Source organism: Ipomoea nil, unplaced genomic scaffold, assembly GCF_001879475.1.
Source record: "Ipomoea nil cultivar Tokyo-kokei standard unplaced genomic scaffold, Asagao_1.1 scaffold1317, whole genome shotgun sequence".
Classification (NCBI taxonomy): domain Eukaryota; kingdom Viridiplantae; phylum Streptophyta; class Magnoliopsida; order Solanales; family Convolvulaceae; genus Ipomoea; species Ipomoea nil.
Window position 1 is genome coordinate 5,063,914 of NW_017617745.1, and position 22,890 is coordinate 5,086,803.

General features: G+C 35.0%; 3 protein-coding genes across 4 annotated transcripts; 2 read left to right on the forward strand and 1 right to left on the reverse strand.

Moving 5' to 3' along the window:
- The first annotated feature begins 10 nt into the window (after positions 1 to 10).
- On the forward strand, positions 11 to 17,820 carry LOC109185355. Of its 2 annotated transcripts, XM_019335341.1 has the most exons (4): positions 11 to 29; positions 16,711 to 16,972; positions 17,050 to 17,094; positions 17,193 to 17,820. In XM_019335341.1, the coding sequence occupies exons 2-4, from the start codon at positions 16,741 to 16,743 to the stop codon at positions 17,312 to 17,314; spliced, it is 399 nt and encodes a 132-aa protein (XP_019190886.1). In that variant the 5' UTR covers positions 11 to 29; positions 16,711 to 16,740; the 3' UTR covers positions 17,315 to 17,820. The 2 variants fall into 2 exon arrangements, with proteins under 2 accessions (XP_019190886.1, XP_019190885.1); XM_019335340.1 differs by lacking the exon at positions 11 to 29 and having other exon boundaries at positions 16,656 to 16,972.
- Positions 799 to 2,124, reverse strand: LOC109185294 (uncharacterized mitochondrial protein AtMg00810-like). The gene is made up of 2 exons (XM_019335272.1): positions 1,903 to 2,124; positions 799 to 1,851 (listed from the first exon to the last, which is right to left on the reverse strand). Exons 1-2 carry the CDS (start codon positions 2,122 to 2,124, stop codon positions 799 to 801), a joined length of 1,275 nt encoding a protein of 424 aa, XP_019190817.1.
- On the forward strand, positions 11,146 to 11,889 carry LOC109185353 (probable calcium-binding protein CML18). Its single transcript, XM_019335338.1, has one exon. It carries the CDS (start codon positions 11,356 to 11,358, stop codon positions 11,869 to 11,871), a length of 516 nt encoding a protein of 171 aa, XP_019190883.1. The 5' UTR covers positions 11,146 to 11,355; the 3' UTR covers positions 11,872 to 11,889.
- Positions 17,821 to 22,890: the final 5,070 nt, after the last annotated feature.

The window sequence follows — 22,890 nt, forward strand, 5'->3', positions numbered from 1 at the left end:
AAGCTCTCTCTCTCTCTCTCTCTCTCTCAAACTAATCCCTGCTATCTGTGCTTTGAGTTACATCTCAGATTGCAATGTGTCTGATTTACATGACAATCTCAAACAGAAATTAAACTTTAGCAAAGTCAGGAGTGATTGTTCTAACAGTGTGGCTAAGGATCACACTCATGAAGGTTCTTTCCTTATGAATCAGATAGATTCATATCTAAAAGAGGTTTACAATAAGTTCTTTCAAAATTGACAATTTGTCCCTTTTGTCGGAGGATTTTCAGAAATGTCTACGATTGAATAAATAGCTCTACGAACGCACAAAGAAAATCTTTTCTTGCAAAGTAACAAAATATTGAAAAATTGCCCATATAGAAAATATGAATTATTAGGGTTGTGTTCTAACAGATTGAATAGATACTTATTGTGGGTGATATTCTTCCCAAACATATTAAGTTTGGTATAAATATTTTATTACTTACAATATAAATATTTTATTACTTACAATTAGCATTATCATGATGAATGTAACGTAATTCTATATTCGATAATCAGGAATAACAACTGTTACAGATAATATAAGCTGGAGGTAGAAGATTATTAGGACTCTCACACTTGAGTCCATTATTAACTCTAATATTATCTATTATCTTATTACACTCCCTCAAGCTTAAGGTGGCAAAGAAACAACATTAAGCTTGTCACGAAGAACCCCGAACCGCATAGCAGCAAGCGGTTTAATTTAGTAAAGATGTCAGCAACCTGCTCCTGAGTAGAAACATAATGAACCCTGAAAGCACCAGAGGAGACCTAATCGACCTCCACATGCTTCGTGCGCGCGTGGAAAACAGGATTGGCGCACATGTACGTAGCCCTGAGGTTGTCACACCAGAGGGTCGGTGGTGAAGAAACTGGTAAGCCAATCTCAGCCAATAAGGACACAATCCACGTAACTTCTGCAGCCACATCAACTAAGCCCTTATACTCAGCCTCAGTCGACGACCGAGCCACCATGCGCTGCTTGCGACATACCCAAGAAACTAAGTTGCAGCCAAGATAAACAGCAAATCCGCTGGTAGACTTCCGGTCTGCCGGATCCCCAGCCCAATCCGAGTCCGAGTACGCATGCAAAGTAGAGTGAGGCGAAGGCCGAAGACGCAAACCAAAATCCAATGTGCCCTTGACATAGCGAAGAACACGCTTCAACACAACCCAGTCATAAACCATGGGAGATTGCATATGCTGACAGAGCTGATTGACAGCATATGACAAATTCGATCGAGTGACGGTCAAGTACTGCAATGCACCCGCCAGACTACGATACTGTGTGGGATTCGCAAAAGGCTCAGTAGATAGCTCAGACGACCGAGCAACTGACAGAGGAGTAGCAAGTGGCTTACAATCCACCATACCAGCCCGAGTCAAAATATCAGACATATAACGGCGCTGGGACAACACAAAACCATCATCAATAGGAACCAGCTGTATCCCGAAAAGAAAACTCAGGGAGCCCAGATCACGAATCTTAAAGGCCGTAGCAAGCTGCCTTAAAAGCGAATCAACCAAAGCCGGGTCACTACCTATCAAAAGGATGTCATCATCGTATACAAGCAAGAAAACATGTGCACCTGCAAGAGTATAATAAAATAAAGAAACGTCGGTTTTGGACGACTTAAACTCGACTGAGAGCAGATAATCATGCAGGCGCCTAAACCAAGCCCGTGGGGCCTGCTTCAGACCATAAAGAGATCGCTGTAAATGATACACATGGTCTGGGAAAGTTGGATCAACATAGCCTAGAGGATGCTTCATAAGCACAGATTCAGCTAAGCGCCCATTAAGAAAGGCGTTATGCACGTCCAGCTACCGAAGAATCCAACCACGAGACAAAGCATAGGACAAAAGGAGACAAACTGTAGTTGGCTTGACCACCGGGCTGAAAGTTTCAAAGAAATCCTCCCCGGCAACCTGATTACAGCCTTTGGCAACCAACCGCGCCTTATACCGTTCAACTGAACCGTCAGCCTTACGCTTGGTTTGGTACACCCACTTGCACCCCACAATATTCATGTCAGACGAAGCCGAAACCAGTCGCCAAGTGTGATTATGGAGGAGCGCATTAAACTCCTCATCCATCGCAACACGCCACTCCAGATGCAAGACAACCTAGGAATAACACGAAGGATCACCCGAGCTAGCCACCAAAGCCTGAAGCGGCTTAGTATGCTCCATGTGCCGCAATAACATAGAATGAGAGTGGGGCGGTGGCACCGGCCTAGCTCAGCACTTGGGCTTACTCGTAACAACACCATGACTAGCTGGTAGCATAGCACCTGGACGTGGCTCAGGCAACCCAGTAGGCGATGGCACAACAATCGGACAAACACCCCACGGTTCACCAACATCGCAATCCGGGGAACGATCCTGCACAAAGGATTTAGCAAAGGGGAACACACCCTCATCAAACCGAACATGTCGGCATATACACATTTTACCCGTATCAAGGTCCATGCACCGATACCCACGAAACGAAGACGGGTATCCTAAGAAAACACAAGGAGACAACCGAAAAGCAAATTTGTGCTTATTGTATGGCCGGAGATAAGGGTAACACAAACACCCAAACACTCTAAGATAAGACATAGAAGACTCAGAACGAAACAGTGTATAGTACGGACTACGCATTTGTAAAACAGACAAGGGCAGACGATTAATCAAAAACACGGCCAGATGAATATAACGTAATTCTATATTCGATAATCAGGAATAACAACTGTTACAGATAATATAAGCTAGAGGTAGAAGACTACTAGGACTCTCACACTTGAGTCCATTATTAACTCTAATATTATCTATTATCCTATTAATCATAAGTATTTGTGTTAGTTCTAATTGAGATGGAGCATATGCTTCAATCTAATATTAGAGTCAACTTTATGCCAAAAGTCAAGATTATGGTGTAACACCCCCGATTTTACCATATTTTAAAAACTTAGATGCAAGAGATAAACAAACTAAACATCGATAAACATTAAGCGGAAGCAAGTCTATACCGGGGCTTTATGCCACATCTTAACTGCTAAAGATGCACAGGCGGGGAAACTAATCCATACATTCAACATAGTCTAAAGAGTTAAGGCACACAGGCCGCTCAAAACACAACGTCTAGACAAAGGATAAAACTATTTAAGCTCCAGTCTAGCGCTCTTGGTCTCTACTCAAAACCTGTAGAACAAGGAAAACATAACATGGGGATGACACCCGGTCATCAAACATTGCTGGTAACCCATTAATACGCGTTAAATAGCATATATAGATAAGTATAAGTCAAAACCATTTTCGAAACGGAATACAGTATATATCATTTCAAAAGCCATAGAGAGAAGTCAACTTCAAAGACTAATTCACACTCTCAAGGAAAAGGAAATCAACATCCTTACGACAACAACAAGACAAGAATACCAACTGTAACCAATACAACTCGAGATGTATTCTACTGATCACAAAGTAGAATACATCAAGACATGCTCATTAGCAAAGAATACACATTCACACATTGGCAACTACATGCCACAGTGACAACTACATGTCACAAGTTTCACAGTTCCAACCTTATGTCCTGTTCCGACCTTATGGCTACCCCCGGCTTTATTTCAGTTCCAACCATTACCTCCGAGTGCCACCCTGTACTTCTGAGTCCAACCTTATACCGCCAGGGACCGTCGTCCCCACTCCAACAATCTCCAACAAACCACTTACATATGAGTACACAAGGGTACTATTCATTTCATTCACACAACCACCTACATATGAGCCTACGCTCAGGTCACACCACCAATTTCAATCATAATCACACAAGTCATCATCATTACCAAGAAGACTAAGGTTCCACAATAACCTTAATCAAGCATCAATCAAAGGGTACAACGATTACACACGTTCATATCATAGGAATCAATCAATGGATCACAACAAAGATATGAAACCATACTCAACAACGAAGGATCACAATCCGACACCAAACGATGGTCAACACAAGTTGCCAATCTCAATAGGAAAGAACAAACCGCACATACTAGCATTTCAACATCAAACTAGCATGCTTATCAAACGGGTAAACAAAAGTAGTTCCAAAGAACATACAAGACTCACAATAGTCCAACGAATCACAAAGTTGGACACTTAGCACGATTCAAGACACCAAATCCTACATGGAATCCTATCATACCGTTCTAGACATACGAAACATCAAGAAGACTCACAAATGACCCAATAAAACAACATCGGGAAGTTAAAACATCAATACCGAGTCAAAAGAATCACGGGGAACAAATCCCCGCCAACCAACATACATGTTCCCCGCGGGTGGGCCACGGGTGGACAACCACCTGTGGTTCCGCCCGCGGGTACCAAGCCCACAAGCCTTGTTCCCCGCGGGTGGGGCGGTGGGTAGGCCTCTGCCTGCCGTTCCGCCCGCAGGTACACCTGTACTCCAAAAATAATCCCTTCGGGGATTTTCAACAAGAAGTCCAAATTCAAGTCCAAAACACCCAAAATCTCACACAATACAACAATATGACTTGAACCCAAGAAATAGCCAAGCAATGGCATACAAGAACCCTAAGAACAAGCTCTAAACATGCATCACCACAAGACAATGCATCAAATCTCACATTTCATCACAAGAATCACGTGTAGAAGCCAAGAAATCATCATATAAGTAAGAAAATAGGTTTTGTAAAGCATAGGTTATCTTTGTACCTTAACAATCCAAAAACAACGCCAACCTTAAGCTCAACTCATAAGCCAGTCTATCAAAAGGGGAACCTGCGAATCAAACTGACCCTTCACTTTAATAACAAAACACTAAACCAAACTAGCTAGGCTTATAGGGGATTTGAACCCTAATCCCTCTTAAGATTGACCACACCCTTAACCATCTAGCCTAAGTATCATGTTGTGAACTTAGGCAACAATACTAATAAATAAGCTAATGACCAAGCACAAGGTAAACTTATTAATTAAAACTAATAGTTACTGCTTAAAGCTTTTGTGAGAATCAAACCTTAATCACCCCTTAAATACTAACCACTGTCTTACCACTAAACTAAGCAACACTTTTGTAACACTAATTAACAACAAACTACTTAACACCTAGTAAACAACAAGGATAAACAAAGCTCACCACTGCCATCTTCTTCTTCTTCATGCAGCTGCACCCGCGGGTGGAGCCCCAGGCAGGGACGGAGGCAAGTGCATTCTTAGGGGGGCCTTGGCCCCCCTCCCCCACCCCAAATTTTTTTAATGTTATATATGTATTAATTTTTTTTAAAAAAAATATTATATAAAATTTTAAAATTTTATTGTTTCTTTAAAATATTTGGCCCCCCTCCACTTAATTAATCTTACAGGTAAAGTTATAAATTTCTTTATCTTCTCAACTTTTTCAGTTCTCTCTTATTTCAAATTATGTATTCCCTACATTATTGACTCACATTCAAATTAAACATCATTTAACCTACTTACTAGTTTCTCTCTCTAGAACCATGCATATATGCGACATATAGGTTATAATAAGATAATTTGTCATTAACAAAATCTATGCATATTTTTCAAGTTAATTTTTGTTTTTTATTTTTGTTTCTAACTACTTGTTTGGTTAATTTTTGTTTCATATTCTATTGTTTATCTTAAATAATTGTTTTGTTTGATTCTAAATCATGGATATCAAGGTGCATTTGTTTGGTTAATTATGTAAATTTGTGGTTGTGTGATAAATTTTGTATTAAATTTAAAATGCATAATAATGTAACAATTGTGTAGTATATGTATTTGAGAAAACAAGTACTATTATGTTATGTTGTGAAAATGATTTTTCAAGAAATAATCAATAGTCTTTTAAAACATGTGTGAATGTTTTCATTCTTTCAGCCGTACAAAGCAATGTGCATTGAAAATCATATTGCAAAATAATTTAATATAGATTCAATTATAAATGATTTATTCTAAACTTTATTGAATTTGTAATGCAATGATTATTTTGAAATATGTTAACGGTATATCAATGTATTTGATTTAGTACTTAGTTGGCCCCCGCACTATTACGTCCTGGCTCCGTCCTGGCCCCAGGTACATCCACCACCCGCCGGTGTGCCTAAGCCACCAAGCCATTCCTCCAGATTGTTGCCGTCGGACTGCCACGCCGGAAAGAGGTGGAGGCCGGAGGAGGCGTTGCTGCTCGCTGCTCCGCCCAACGCCACCGAGAACAGGGGAGAAGATCTCTGTTTCGCTGAGAGAGACCGAGGCTGCCGCCACTACACACGTTGGACTTGTTGCTTCTCGAGGAAGAACGCAGCTGCCGTTCCGCCGGGAGAAGAACCAAGACCCACCACCGTTGCATCGCCGGAAAACGGAGATCACCGGAGCTTCTCCCTAACTCCATTAACCTCCGACGTTCCAAGCTAGATACCCGCCTCGCTGTGGTGGTGGCTTTACACTATGCCTCATCACCGATGTTGCCGTAAAGAGAGAACGGTTGACACAGCTCCGAAGCTCGCCGGACACACATGGAGGCTCTGCTTCGACGTCACCACTGGTTTACTAGGAAGAGGTTGGAACCAGAGGGGCTGTTTGTTTGAGTAGGCAAATTATGCTATGCATCCATGGTGCATACGGATGTCAAAACGACGTCGTTTTAATAAATGGCGCGTCTCTCCTAAAAAAAATCAGGTTCGATTCCCAGCAACAACATATGAATTAAAATTCCATAATCGATGAACTATAATTCCATAATCTAATCAATGAACTAAAAATTCCAGAATGAATGAACTAAAATTCCATAATCTATAAACTAAAATTTCAGAATCGATGAACTACAATTTCATAATTGATGAACTATAATTCCATAATCAATGAACTATAATTCCATAATCTATGAATTAAAATTTCAGAATGAATGAACAATATAATGTTGTTGCTGGGAATCGAACCTGAATTTTTTTTAAAGAGGAGACGCGTGTTTTTTTAATAAAACGACGTCGTTTTGGCGTCCGTATGCACCATAACGATTGGTTTGAGTAGAGGAAGAACCAAAGATGAGGGTGAAGGGAGAAACAAAGCTGCCGTTCCACTTAGCTAGGAGAGAAAGACAATACCCAGGATAGAGATATCTACCTATACCTAGGTTTCCATTTTGGGTTAGAGGAATTGAATAGAAAAGATTGGGCTCAACACTTGTATTTGGATAATTGGGTTGATTGTTTTCTTTGGTTCAGGCAAATTATATTATGCACCGCGGTGCATAATCGATTATGCACCGCGCGTCTTTTTTTTTTTAAATGAAAATTAACAGTGTTTATTTTCGCCGTTTCGCACCCTTTTGCAAAAAGTAACTCTGTTGTTCAGTGTCATTTTGTATACACTGCAGTTTCAGTTGAACACAACTACACTTTCATTTCGATATAACTATAGTTTCATTCAATATTTATAGACTCAAATATGTGAAAATGTTATTTAATTTTATTTTATATACACTATAGTTTTATTAAAACACAATTACATGATCATTTTGATATAATTACAGCTTCATTGTACAATATACACTCAAATATGTGAAATGTTATTCAGTTTCAGTTTATATACATTGCAGTTTCATTTCACTATAACTACAGTATCATTTTGATATAACTGCAGTGTCGGTTTGGATATACTGTAGTGTCAATTGGTGTTTAATACACCAAACAAACGGACTTCGTTAACTCTAACGGCGGGCCGTTTCTTTACTTAAAGAAATGGCGCCGTATATGGGCCGCGGTGCATAATCGATTATGCACCGCGGTCTATAATATAACAACTGTCAATCATTATTGTGTGGACCATGGTTCACACAAGTTGTGTGGACCATATTTTGTCTTCTGTAAAATAATGTACATTCAGTACAAAAGTAATGTACATTTAGTACAAAGATAATGTACATTGTATACAGGGGATGTACATTATTTTTGTTCTGAGTGTACATTATATTGTATAATGTACATTCAGTACAAAAATAATGTACATTTAGTACATTAAAAATGTACTTTTTGTTATAGTCCACATAACATTGTGTGGACCATGGTCCATACAATAATTTGCCAACAACTGTTTGGTAGGCCTAGGACACAAATATTTGGGTTAAGGTTGATATGGGTTCAAGACTAAATTTGGCTTAGGAAGATTTGGGTAATAAAAATCATTTGGGCCAAATAATATTTATTGAGCATATTCTATCAATAAATATCGGGCTTAGGATATTTGGGTACAAAAAGATTGATTCACCATATTAAATAGACCCGAGCCCATTTTATATTAAATAACTATATAAATATTTTTAATAAAAATATTTAATATCGAGACTATAGTTTATTTTAGGAAAATACGGGGTGTCACATATGGTCTACGTATTGTTTGGAGTCTGTTAAGGGTGTATTTGGAAACCTGGAAAATGAGTTCTGAAAATCATTTTCCAAGTTTCCATTGTTTGGATGTGCTTGGAAAATCATGTCAACGGAAATCATTTTCAGTTGACTTTGGAAAATAGGCTTGTTTTAAAGGAAAATGACTTCCCCTTTTTTTGGGGAAGTCATTTTCCAACTTTTACACCAACATCACACAACCACCAACATCATCAACACCATACCACCACCACCTCACTACCACCATCACACCACCACCACTACCACCGCCGCCGCCGCCACCACCACCACCACCACCTCACTACCACCATCACACCACCACCGCCGCCGCCACCACCACCACCACCGCACCACCGCAACCACCACCACCGCCACCACCATACCACCGCAACCACCGCCGCAACCACCATCACACCACCACCACTACGCTACCACACCACCACCACCATACCACCGCAACCACCGTCGCCACCGCCACCACCACCATCACACGACCACCACTACCACTACGACCGCCACTGCCACCACCATCATACCACCACAACCACCGTTGCCGCCGCCACCACCACCACCACCATGCCACCGCCGCCGCCACCACCACCATACCACCGCAACCACCGCCACCACCATCACACCACCACCACCACGACCATACCATCGCAACCACCGCCACCACTGCAACCACCATTGCCGCCACCACCACCACCATACCACCGCTGCCGCCGCCACCACCATACCACTGCAACCACCGTCGCCGCCACCACCACCACCACCACCATACCACCGCAACCACTGCCACCACACCACCACCACCACTGCTACCACCAGTTGTTATTATTATTATTATTATTATTATTATTATTATTATTATTATTATTATTATTATATAACAAATAACACCACTACCACTACACCACCACCACCATAATATTTTTGATATATTATTAGTTATTTTTTATTATATTTAAAGTTATTATTATATTATTATATATTATTATACATGTTGTAATATTCTAAATAAAATAATTAAAATGTTTAATTATACAATTCTGCTCATTTTCCAGAAAATGAACAAAACATACAAAAATAATTTTCCAGAATGCAACCAAACACGGGAAAGGAAAATGTTTTCCAGAAAATGACTCAATTTTCAGAAAACATTTTCCAGAAGTCATTTTCCTGCTTTCCAAACGGACCCTAAAAGTAATCGGCTCACACACGTGAGGGGAGAAGAAGTATTTGTGCCTTCTTTACAAAGCAAGCCAAAAAGATAGCAGTATTTAGTACACTAGTAATGTAGTATGTCAATGTCCTTTAGCTCAATTGCTCAAGTCACCATAAAGACTTCTCAACTCTTAAAACTTGCTTTCAAATGAATCAAAAACTGAATATAAAAATAAGAAGAATTTGGCATACGTATTTGATTAAAAAAATTCATTTTCTAATTATGAAAAAAGAATATGTTTGATCTATTGCGAAACATTTGATCTTTTACTCATACAATTGTTTCACATTTCAATCTAAATCATTTGCTGCAATTTTAAGCTAAGGATCCGTTTGAAAAACAGAAAAATGACTTCTGAAAAATATTTTTTTTTTAGAAAATGAGTCATTTTTTGAAAAATGTTTTTTTTTTTCTCGTGTTTGGTTACACAGCAGAAAATTGTCTTTGTGTGTTTGGTTCATTTTTAAGAAAATGAGGTAAAATTGTATAATTAAATATTTTATATAATTAATTATTTTGTTTAAAATAAAAATATTTATAATAATATTATTTTTTTATGAAATCAAATAATATTAATTATTAAAAAGTTAAAAAATAAAATAAAAAATAAAACAAAAAAGACAGTGAAAACCATATAGAATGGTTTCCCTCGCCGGAAATCAGAGAGAACTTCACTCTAGTTTCCCTTATCTCTGATTTCCACAATCGGAAACCAGACTGGTTCTCGGCTGCGGAAACCATCGTTCCTCTCGGTTGTTTTTTTTTTTTTATTTTTTTTATTTTTTATTTTTTATTTTTTTAAGGTTTCCAACTGAAAACCAGTGCTCTGTTTTCCACCTAAAACCACAGCTCTGATTTTTGACGAAAACCAGACCACTGGTTTCCGCCGAAAACATTGTTGTATGTTTAGCGGAAAATGACTTCTGTCAAATTTTGGCGGAAGTCATTTTCCGCCAAATCAGCTTGATTTTTTTCAGTCAATAGAAAATGTTTTTCGTTGACTGGGTTTTCCAATCCCATCCAAACATGGGAATCCAGGAAAATGATTTCCAGAAATCATTTTCCAGGTTTCCAAACACAGCCTAAGTCCTTATTTGGCAATCCGCGGATAGCGATAGTGGATTGTGTTAGAGTTTTTTTTTATTTTTTTATTTTTTTTTAATTTTTTTTAAGGAAGAAAAAGTTAGCACGTGAAGTTAATTTTGGGACGAAAAGTGCAACGTCAATGATAGTTTAAGGGCAAAAAGTGAGCAAGACCAACACTTAAAATGAATTCTATAATTTAGGGACAAAAAGTAGTGTAATAATTTTGCCTTATTATTATTATTATTTGGAAGGGCCTTATTATTATTATTATTATTATTATTATTATAATAATAATAATTATTATTATTATTATTATTATTAGGAGTTAGTATGAATATTAATTGATGTGGATCCTACAGAAGCGTAAGTTATACTAACAATTCGGATCTTATATCGAATACGGCAAGAACGCCATTAGTTTCAACTCTGATAGGAAAGACCTGCAACAATAATACCAAAAACACAAATCAAAGTCGGAAAAAAAAAAACGCATTCTGATTATATTATTGCAACGATCACGATCATGATCATGATCATCAATTCATTTCCTTTTCGTTCTTGATTATCATAACAAAGAAACCCCACTCCCCAAATCCATCAAGAATGAGCAGCAAAGAACCGGCGGCGAAGCTAAACGAGGAACAAGTCGCGGAGCTGAAGGAAATTTTCCGATCATTCGACAGAAACAACGACGGCAGCCTAACCCAGCTGGAGCTGGGGTCGCTCCTCCGATCCCTGGGCCTAACCCCGAGCTCCGACGACCTGGACACGCTGATCCAGAAGGCGGACACCAACAACAATGGGCTGGTGGAGTTCCCGGAGTTCGTGGCCCTGGCGGCCCCGGAGCTCCTAAATTCCTCGGAGGATCAGTCGTCTCCCTACTCGGAGGATCAGCTGAAGCAGCTCTTCAAATTCTTCGACAGCGACGGCGATGGGTACATCACGGCCGCCGAGCTGGCCCACTCCATGGCCAAGCTTGGCCACACGTTGACGGCGGAAGAGCTGACGGAGATGATCACGGAGGCCGACACCGACGGAGACGGTAGGATCAGTTTCCAGGAATTCTCTCAGGCTATCACTTTGGCTGCGTTTCATAATTCTTGGTCGTCCCTAGATTAATTATATTATTCCAGATTATTATAAATATATTTGTGCCTATACTAACTTTTTTTTACCTGAAAATTATTTCCACAATTTTATGATAAAAGTGATGGAACGGTGCATATGCTATAAACATGTCTGGCCTCACAATCGCATGCATCTAAGAAATTAGGAGAATGAAATAAGGTGGAAAAATGAACTACAATGTTTATGAAGAGCGACGTTGATAATTGACATATTTGTGATTGACATATATTACAATTTTCTCTTATTATTATTCTTTTGAAAAATAGTTAACATACCTTGATAAACTAGAATTCAAGGTTGATAAACTAGAATTCAAGGGAGAAAGACTTGAAAGGAAATTCCCTGCACTGATTGCAATCATTGTATAGACTGAAGAAGCAATAAAAAAATCAGAGTAATAAAAGTTGAGTCTAGCAATTTTGGTCGGAGAAATGTGATCCAAAGAGTGCAGAAGCCATTAGAATCATGGTGTTGAAGACACCAAATTGTCAAAAGAATCTAAAGAATCCAACCATGATTCTACTGCCTCCCAGAATCATGGTGTTACCATGATTTACATCCTCCCAGATGCTCTGTAAGGTCGGGGTGTGGAGGGCCCTTAGGATTGGGGTTCAACCTTTTGGAAAAATTGTTCTTATGAAAGGGAAGTAGAAATGGTTGCTACTGAAATTCTAAATATTGCAAATGATGTAGAACAAGACTTGTAACAGGAAGAGGATAGTGAAAGAACCATTTCTACATAACAACAACAACCAGATGCCACAACATCGAGTGGAGCTTAACATGATCTTTTTGATAGGTATGTTAAGTCTTGTATGTATGCATTAATTTAACATATATTGTCAAATAAAACTGTAGTTGAAGTAAAATAATATTCTAGTGTTGATGCAATGAAACTACAGTGTATATAGAATGAAATCGAGTAGCATGTCTCACATTTTAAGTGTATATTATCAAATAAAATTGTAGTTGAACTAAAATGATATTGTAGTGTTGATGTAATAAAACTACAACGTGTAGAAAAATTAAACAGGATAGCAGGTCTCACATATCGATTATATATTGTTGAGAAAAGGGTCAAATAGGCCCTTAAACTTTACTCCAAAGGTCAATCAGGCTCCTAAACTTTAAAAAAGTTCAATTAAACACTCAAACATGTCAAATTGGGTCAATGAAGCCCAAAAACCGGTAAATGACCTGTTATAACAAGTCATTTCAATTCTGACGATGGATTCCGGCCACCGGCGACATTTTCCGGCTGTCCGGTCGCCTTCCACTGGAGAAGACGATCGGACGACCGCATGGAGAAGGCGGCCGTCCTGTCGTCTTCTCCAGTGGAAGACGACCGAAAAATGTCGCCGGTTGCCGAAAATTGTCGCTGGTGGCCGGAATCCGTCGTCGGAATTAAAATGACCTGTAATAACATGTCATTTACCAGTTTTTGGGCTTCATTGACCCAATTTGACATGTTTAAGTGTTTAATTGAACTTTTTTAAAGTTTAGGGGCCTAATTGACCTTTAGGGTAAAGTTTAGAGGCCTATTTGACCATTTTCTCTATATTGTTAAATGAAATTATAGTTGAATTAAAATGATACACTAGTGTTGATGACTTGATGTAATGAAACTACAGTGTGTATAGAATGAAACCGAGTAGCATGTCTCATAAAATTGTAGTTGAACTAAAATGATATTGTAGTGTTGATATAATAAAACTACTGTGTGTAGAAAAATTAAACTGGATAACAGGTCTCACATATTAATTATATATGATACACTAGTGTTGATGACTTGATGTAATGAAAGTATGAAACTACAGTGTGTATAGAATGAAACTGAGTAGTAAGTCTCACATATTGAGTGTATATTGTCAAATGAAACTGTAGTTTGATTAAAAAAAATACTGTGGTGTTTATAACTTTTTATAATGAAATTATAGTGTGTACAAAATGAAACTATGGATTGTGTATTGTCAAATTAACATGTGGTTGGATTAAAGTTATAATTTAGTGATATTGTAATAAAAATGATAATATACTAGATAACGACCCTATAAATGAAGATTGATTGATGGTTCTGAATATGATACTGAGGATTTGGAAAAGATGGAAAGAAATGCAAGGAAATTCAAGAAACAATCCTTGCACTTAATTAAGATCCTTTTATTGGACAAAGAATGATGAGGAATTGAAGAATGTAGGTCCTAGGGAGAAGTTGATCTCAAACTTTACATTCATTGAACCATCAGAAGAGTATGATAAAACTCTTAACTCCTATTATATTATGTCATTACTTACCTCTTAATTGTCAACTTATTGATTCATGTTTGATGCATGTATTTGTGATATGATAGACATCTTCTTGCTTGTTTAGGTCACCACATAATTGAAAGGAGTGGAATGTAACCATAGAGATAGAATGACATCAATATAATTTTATGTGTTCGAGTCAAATTATTAAGTAGAACTCTCAAATTGTTAATACAATCGAGTTTAATAAGAAGATATTCTAATAAAACAGTTTAGGGGCTACTAATTACGGAGTAATACTCATTAGCATGAAAATAGTATGACTCGCGGTCTTAGGCATATTCAATTATATTGTGACATCGATTGTTTGTGGTCAATAAGGTCTTAGTGGATTCACAAGTTTAAGTACCCTTTATTCAATGGTCGATTTCTTCCATTTTGTTTTTCGATTCTTCTTTAATTGTTCTAGATTTTACTCTCTTTTATTTTGCTTTGTTATTTGCTACTTCATTCATTATTTGCAGTTGAATAATAGAATTATTGGTATTACTAATACTTTTAGTTCTTGTGAGATGCAACACTTGTTATTCATTCCTCTATACTCAAATACCATAGGTGCTGATGTGGTAAATTGTTGGGACTCTATGAATACGTATAAAGTACGGGATTGGACCGGGTTGCAGTCCTTAGGAAGTCTGCTTGTTGGTTTAATGAGTGGAGCTCAGGAATAAGCGTGAGGCCAGAGGTTCCCGAGCTGAATAAGGCTATAGAGAAGTTGCAAAAATGTCTTCCCTTATCGCTACTTCGTGGGGTATTTATAGGCGTTTCGGGGAACACATGTCTAGGGGTCGGCATGCGCGCCACGCGTCTTCCATGCACTTGGCAGTCCGGTCGGCCAAGGAGAAGCGTGCACGTGTGAGAATATGTTTGACTAACTAATCGCTTCTTAGAGCTATGCTTTTATGCTAAGTTCATGTGCTCGGGGTCCCGAGCGGGCTATCAGGTCGGGACCGGGCACGACAAGGGTACAAGTATACAACAGCTGCTTACCAGGTCCATAGGCCATTCGCTCTTCAGGGCGGGTCGGTCAAGCGCTAGTTTCTGATTGGATCGGGTCGGGAAAAGGTCAATGCTCTCAAACGGTCTGAACCCGACCAGGTCTAGCCTTCTTGGGAACAATAAAGATCGTAGCCCGAGATATATTCTCTATCAGATGCACTTACCTAATCAAATTACATTTTTTTCAAATAAGGTATCAATAACTAATTACACAAATATATTTTTATTCTTATTAAAATACTAGTTTTTTTTATGCACACTGCGCGAATGGATAATGCCCAATAATTATTTTTAAATAAGTATTTCAAAGTATATCAATGCAATATTATATAGGAGATGTTCTACTATGATTGACTTTCATATCATTTTTAAATTAATTACATTTAATTAATTAATTAATTCACCTCCGCAGTCTTTTATTTTTACATTATTTGTGCAATTGTGCCAAAATATGGCCACTTGATCAGTTGATCATCCTTTGTTTGGTTTAGTTATTGTATGCTTGGGTTGAAACTTGAAAGTCACACTAGTTAAGTGCATTATCTTTTTTCTTTATCCAAAAAGCAGAGCAAGAGTATCTTCAGGAAAAGAGAAAAAAAATAAAAAAAGAAAAGAAAAAAAAAAGAGTGCTACTCCCGAATTCCATTAACTTTAGCTTCCAGCTTAAGCTACAATTCTACAACCAATAACTCTTTTTCTATTCAAATGTCAACTTTTTAGTTTGTATACTCCGTGCTAAAACAGTTCTATATACAAATGTTTAATACACTTTCAGAAACAAAAACTATTACTTTAAATTTGATGTAATAATATTTTAGTGTAGTTTCTTTGATGAAAAATACTACGTGTATTTTCATTTTTTGCTTCTAACTTTTACTTCCACACACAAAATCTTGATGTAGATATTTGAATTAGGACCCACATGAAAAAGTAGTTTATCAGTGTCCGTCATATTATAGAGTAAAATTTAAGAAATTGAGTTCTACTACATATACTCCCTAATTTTACTCCTTACATTTTACTCCCTGATATGACCAGTTCTTATTAGCTATCCGTAATTTTACTCTCTACATTTTACTCCCTGATTTGACAAGTTCTTATATGACCAGTTCTTATTAGCTATCCCTAATTTTACTCCCTGATTTGGCAAGTTCTTATTAGCTATTTTTTTTATGTGGGTCTGAATACAAGTGTTTATATCAAGATTTTGTATGTGAGAGTACAAATACCATTTTTTCCATACAAATTTTATATATTAATATTAAATTTAATATCATAAAATGTTAAATTAAAAATAACTCCATTCAAATTTTTTATATATTAATATTAAATTTAATATCATAAAATGTTAAATTAAAAATAACTCCATTCAAGTTTTATTGGTGGAACTAGATATATTTTGAACAAAGGGGTATACCTTTTTCCTTTTTTAAAAATTTTTATTATACTTATCAATAAAAATGTTTATCTATCAAAACATCAATAGACTCAGCAAACTCTCACTCATTTACTCTGTTAACTACTCTCTCTCCCTTTGTTTCTCTCTCTGGAGCAATGCATAGGCAATCACTAGGGTCGCCGGGATCAAAGCACCTCAACAACTCTCATGGAGTCATCGTGGAAGCACGAGACGACGGCGGCTCTGTAGCCACCTTCCACGAAGACGAAGAGCGCAAGTCGCTGAGGCGTCTCGGTAAGGCCCAGAAATACGTGCACCTAATCCCGCTCCTCACCGTCCTTTGCTACCTCATCCTCTACCTCTCCTCCCACCATCCTACCGAGAATGGTAATTTTCTGTATATTTTGTTTTCCGGAATTGTTTTCATGAATATTTATTGGTTTCTCATGAGATTTTTGTTTCAGATTTAGCTCAGTTTAATGGTTTCAACGGATTATCTAAGCCTATAGGTATAGAAATGCTTCTTCTATTTCACCCGTTTGACATCTTTCTTAGCTTTTTTTGTCTTAATTACTGAGTATTTTTTGCGCCGGTGATGTGGATACAGAATCCGGTGTTGCAGCGATAGAGAAGAGCAACGTTCTGGCGATTCGAAGCTTGAGGAACCTCCGCGAGATTGACATGGATAACTCAAAGCGCAGGTTTCACCGGAAAATTGCCGATTTCTAAGATGTATAATCTGCTTCTCTCTCTATCTCTCTCTCTGTATCTATTTATCTACTGCGTCGCCGGAGTTTCGTCACCGGAGCCAGTGCTCTCCCACCGACATCAGATTTTTTTTACCACACCTGTTAATTTTCTTTTTTATTTTACCTCCCGTGCGCCTTTGTAAAAGTTATATTACTCCATTTTTTTTTACCGTTGTGTATGATGGAGATATTTGTAGGCTGTAAAATTTTGTGAACAGAAGGTTACTATTGTGCGCCGCCGGTGAGGGGTGTAGGTTAGGTCATTAAAAGTGCGCCGAGGCTTTGTTTTAATGCGAAACAGCTGGAAAAATTGGAGCGTTGCAGCAAAGGGGGCCTCGTGCTGCGGTTGGAATCGCCAGCTGGGAAAAAAGCATGTTTTGATGCTAAGTCTCATTGGCTTCTGTGAATTAACTAACTTCGAGAACCGCTACCTCCTTCACCCAAACTCTTCCTGATTTCTGTCCAATAAGTGAGAATATTACCTCATTTTATCTGTTCTGGTTATTATTTATTACTTAAATTAAATTTATTTTAATTTATTTAATTTTTTTATTTACTCTCTCTATCATATTTTATCTGTTCTAGTAGTTATTATTCATGGATAAAACAAACTCTTTCTTTCTTGTTTATTTTTTTATAATTATTTTAAATTTTGATTTTTATGTTTAATAGTACTTTTAATGTAGTTTTTAAATATATAAATTTTGCATACTAATACTAAACTTAATACTATGGAAAATTGAATTTAAAATAACTGCAGCCTCATTAATCGAATCAGATACATATAATAGGACGGAGATACATATAATAGGACGGAGGGAGTAATATATTAATATTTTATGTATTTCATTTTATGTGTCTTACTATATTCATAGGTTAAAATAACACTTTCTTATTTATTTATTTTTCTTTAATATTTTTTTTACTTATTTTTATTTATTTTTATTTATTTATTTATTTTTTTGTGTTCAATTGTACTTTGATTGTAGTTGCTAAATATATAAATTTTGTATATTACCAGTTTAACATTAAACTTATTATTATGAAAAATTAAATTAAAAATAACATCAATCGAATCTCGTTAATTGAAGCAGTCACATAAAGTGAAATAGAATGAGTAGTACTTTTAATATAATTTTTAAATATATAAATTATATATATTAATATTAAATTTAATATTATGAAAGATACATAAAATTGGATTGAAGTAGTATTATATTACAACAAATATTTGTGTAAGACAGTTTTACGGATATTTATTTGTGATACGGGTCAAATTAAAATGAAAATGAAATGTTTAGATTAACATGATTTTTAAAAATTATTATTATTTTTTTAATGTTTAATAGTATTCTAGTGAAATTTTAAATATATAAATTTTGTATATATGAAAAAATTGAATTAAATATTAACCAAATTAGATACACATAAAATTAGATGGAGTATTATTTATGCTTCTCAAATTCACACAATATATTGTTGTAGAATAATGTAGTTAAAGCAGTATGGGCATAATGATTGAAGTTGGTTATAGTAGAGGCTAGAGGTGAGGTAGCATGATCAAATTATGCCCCAAAACGGTCGGTGGGTAAGACAATCATTCACAGGCTCTGGTCTATTAGTCTATAGGTCCCATTTATGATTTATTTATTTATATATATATATTTTTTGCAAAGAAGGTCCCATTTATGATTTATTTATTATATATATATATATATATATATATATTTGCAAAGAAGGTCCCATTTATGATTTATCTGATAGGAATTTTCTATATTGCGAGACGGTAGGACGAACGCCAGACAGATACCCGTGTTGTTGACGTGTATACTGATTCCAAATTTGTTTCGTCAGGAAGGTATTTTAAAAAGACTAAGTATTTTTTATTGGAAATGTGTAAAATATTAGTACTTTATATTAAAATTTTAAATTTATTTATATTTTAAATATTTAATTTATTGTAAATAATAATAATAATGTAAAATATTTTTATAAATTTAATATTTATATTTTAGGGAATAACTAACATATAATTGTAATATATAATGTGTATATTATTATTATTATTATTATTGTTGTTGTTGTTGTTGTTGTTGTTGTTGTTGTTGAAGAAGAAGATAAGAAAATACGTAGTAGATATATGTACATGATAACAATAGTGGAAAATGTAACGGAAGTTATAACGATAGGGATATATTTATCCAAAATATTGTATAGTACAACTTTTATAGCATAATATATAACAAATATAACAAAAAATTAGACATAAATGAAGGGTATAATTTTTATTCAAACTTATTATGTTTTTAAACAATTTATTTATTTAAATGAAATTTACAATTTTTGTTTTTCTAATTATGGTGTAAATGTAGTTACTCATTTTCCTTCTTATGATAACGATGCATTTATTTGATAAGATTAGAGTTTCGTTAAAAATCATAAAATCTAGAAATTAAATTTATATTATAAATAATTAAAAATGGTAGCAAATTTTTTGTTTTTTTCTAATTCCATGGGATTGCAATTCATTCTAACCAAACAAAGGACTTTACAGGGCGTTTGGTTGAAGGGAATTTAAATTCCCTTCCCACTTTTTGAAAATTATATGGTGCTATATTAAAAATAGGCTATATTTAAATTCCCTTCCCACTTAATTCCCACATAATTCCAAATGCCACAAAATTTCCTTGTTTGGTTGAAAGGAATTGCAATTTCCCCACTTTCATGGAATTAAAATCTCATGTCCCCCCTTGAGATTTTAATTCCTGGGATTTTAGGAAGAAAAAAAGATAGTGATGAGTCAAAATTACTCATTCCTTTTTTAACCTAAAATTAATGCCTACCAACAACAATGGACATTTTTGACTTTATACTACTTATTCCCTTTCAATTCCCATGTATACCAAACATTGGAATTGAAATTCCCAGTAATTCTATTCCCGTAAACCAAACACTGGAATTTAAATTCCCACTTTATTCCTAGTAATTCATCTCCCATGGAATTGCAATTCCTTTCCCACGTAATTCCCCATCTCCAACCAAACGCCCCGTTAATGGCATTTGAAATTAGGTAGGAATTAAATGAGAATGAAATTTAAATTCTCTCAAACCAAACACCATGTAATAGTATAATTAGTTCTATGAACTTCACCTTTTGGGCAATGCTATGTTTAAAATTTATGTTATAATTTCATTTATAAGATGTAAGATAAATCTCAACATTTATGGCCCTATAGATAATAAGTATCACCATCCAGAGCAAACCAATAAACGCTCTTTTATGATGATTCACATTGCCATAAACGCATAAGATAACAATATGTGATACAAAATCATTTATCATATGACAATTAGTGAACTCACCATACAATATATGGAGTGGTCACGTCAAGAAATCGTATCAACTAGCCGATTGAATTTTGCTTTGATAATAAAAAATTAAAGGCAAAAATTTGTGTGAGACCGTCTCACGGGTCTCAATCCGTGAGACGTGTCGGATTTTTGATTAATAAGGTTAAATATTCGACCCATTAATCAAATATCCAACCTCCCTTCAAAAAGAAAAATTAAAAAATATCCGATTCGTCTCACATATTAAAATCCGGGAGACGGTCTCGCACGAGTATTACTCAAAATTAAATAGCCAAATCATTTAATTTATTGCCTAGCAGAGTTATTAACATATGATTAACTACTTAACTAGTAGCTAAAGTAGCATGATGTCCACAAACATATATTTTTCATAAAAATGAGAATATGTATGAAGAATTGACGATTATATAGGATATGTATTTTTTAAATATATATTCGTATAGTAGGATATGTATTTTTTAAACTAGTATTTTGCGATGCACGGAATGAATTTGTTATAATATATTAAAAATATTTGGATTGATATATAATTATTTAAATTAAACCATCAAATATTATATAGTGCAATTGAATATATGGTTTTGACTATTTATGTGTTTTGATGTTATCATTGTTTGAATTTGAGTAAATAATTGCTCAAATTAATAGCTAATGTGTAGATGTACGCATGTGGTGCTGTAACTTCGGAGATTTTATTTATCATTGTTTAGTATTTTTTTTTTAAGAATTAGGCAAATGTGTTCGTTCTCTAGCAACTCAGTTATAGGAATGAATTGCTATCTTAATTCATTTGTATGGATTTTTTTTTATTTTTTTATTTTTATTTTTTTTTGTCTAGATATATAGCAATTTTGCCATTTAAAAAAACATAATATCAACGATTGTATTTACACATTATTGAAACCTCTTTGTAGACGATATTGGTAGTAGCAACGCAATCCTGTCCATCATCGTATAGAGCTAACACCTTCAGCCCACCAAGATATGTGACTCGCGTGAAAATATATAATGGTAGAGTATTAGTCAATTAGGGATCCTTTTATATTTTAAGTCAATTAGTAATATCAAATTCAATCAAGACTATGTGGTCTAATGGTATCTAGGTTGGACATCCATTTGGAAGGTTGTAAGTTCAAGCCTCAGTGGAGGCGTTATTGGTTCTTTGTCTTTCAGTAGATTGAGAAAGTATACGAACAAATGAGCTAGTAGCATATGAATTATTCTTTTATATTTTTTCAATTAGAATATCATATGCAGTGATATTTTTACCTAATTTTTGTTCTATTTTTAATTGATGATGTATAATATTATTATTGAAATATTTCCGTTTTATTTTTAATTTATCTTTAATATTGTTTAAAATATGCTTTTACTATTTATGATGTAGAATTATTATTCAAATATTTCCGTTAAATTTTAGTTTTCGTTCCATTTTTAATTAAAATGCAGTGATCTAACCATTTATTTTTTTCATATTTATCAATTATGGATCATTTTTTATTTGTAGTCAACTATTAGTATTCATTTCTTTTTATATTTTCAGTCAATTTGTAATGTCATATTCATTTTCAGCCAATTATTCTTTTTTTATTCTCAGTCAATTAGTCAATTAGCCAATTAGAATATCAGATACAATGATATTTTTACCCAATTTTTGTTCTATTTTTAATTGATGATGTAGAATATTATTATTGAAATATTTCCGATTCATTTTTAATTTTCGTTGTATTTTTTATTTACCTTTATTATTGTTTAAAATATGTCTTTACTATTGATGATGTAGAGTATTGTTATTTAAATATTTCCTTTTCATTTTTAATTTACTTTTACTTGATAATGTAGAATATTATTATTAAAATATTTTCGTTACATTTTTAATTTCCATTTCATTGTTTAAAATTGTGAAAGATTTATGACATAATTGTGATTTGATATATTATACTGTATAATATTATTGTGAACAATTAAAATGTAATGATCTAACCATTTCCTTTTCCATTTTAGTCAATTATGGATCATTTTTTATTTTCAGTCAATTATTAATATTCATGTCCTTTTCCAATTAACCTAACTTCAATTTTTTTTTCATTTTTAATTTTCAGTGAATTATTAATATTCATTTCTTTTTTCAATTTACCTAATTTCCATTCCATTTTTAATTGATGAAGCAGAATATTATTGTGA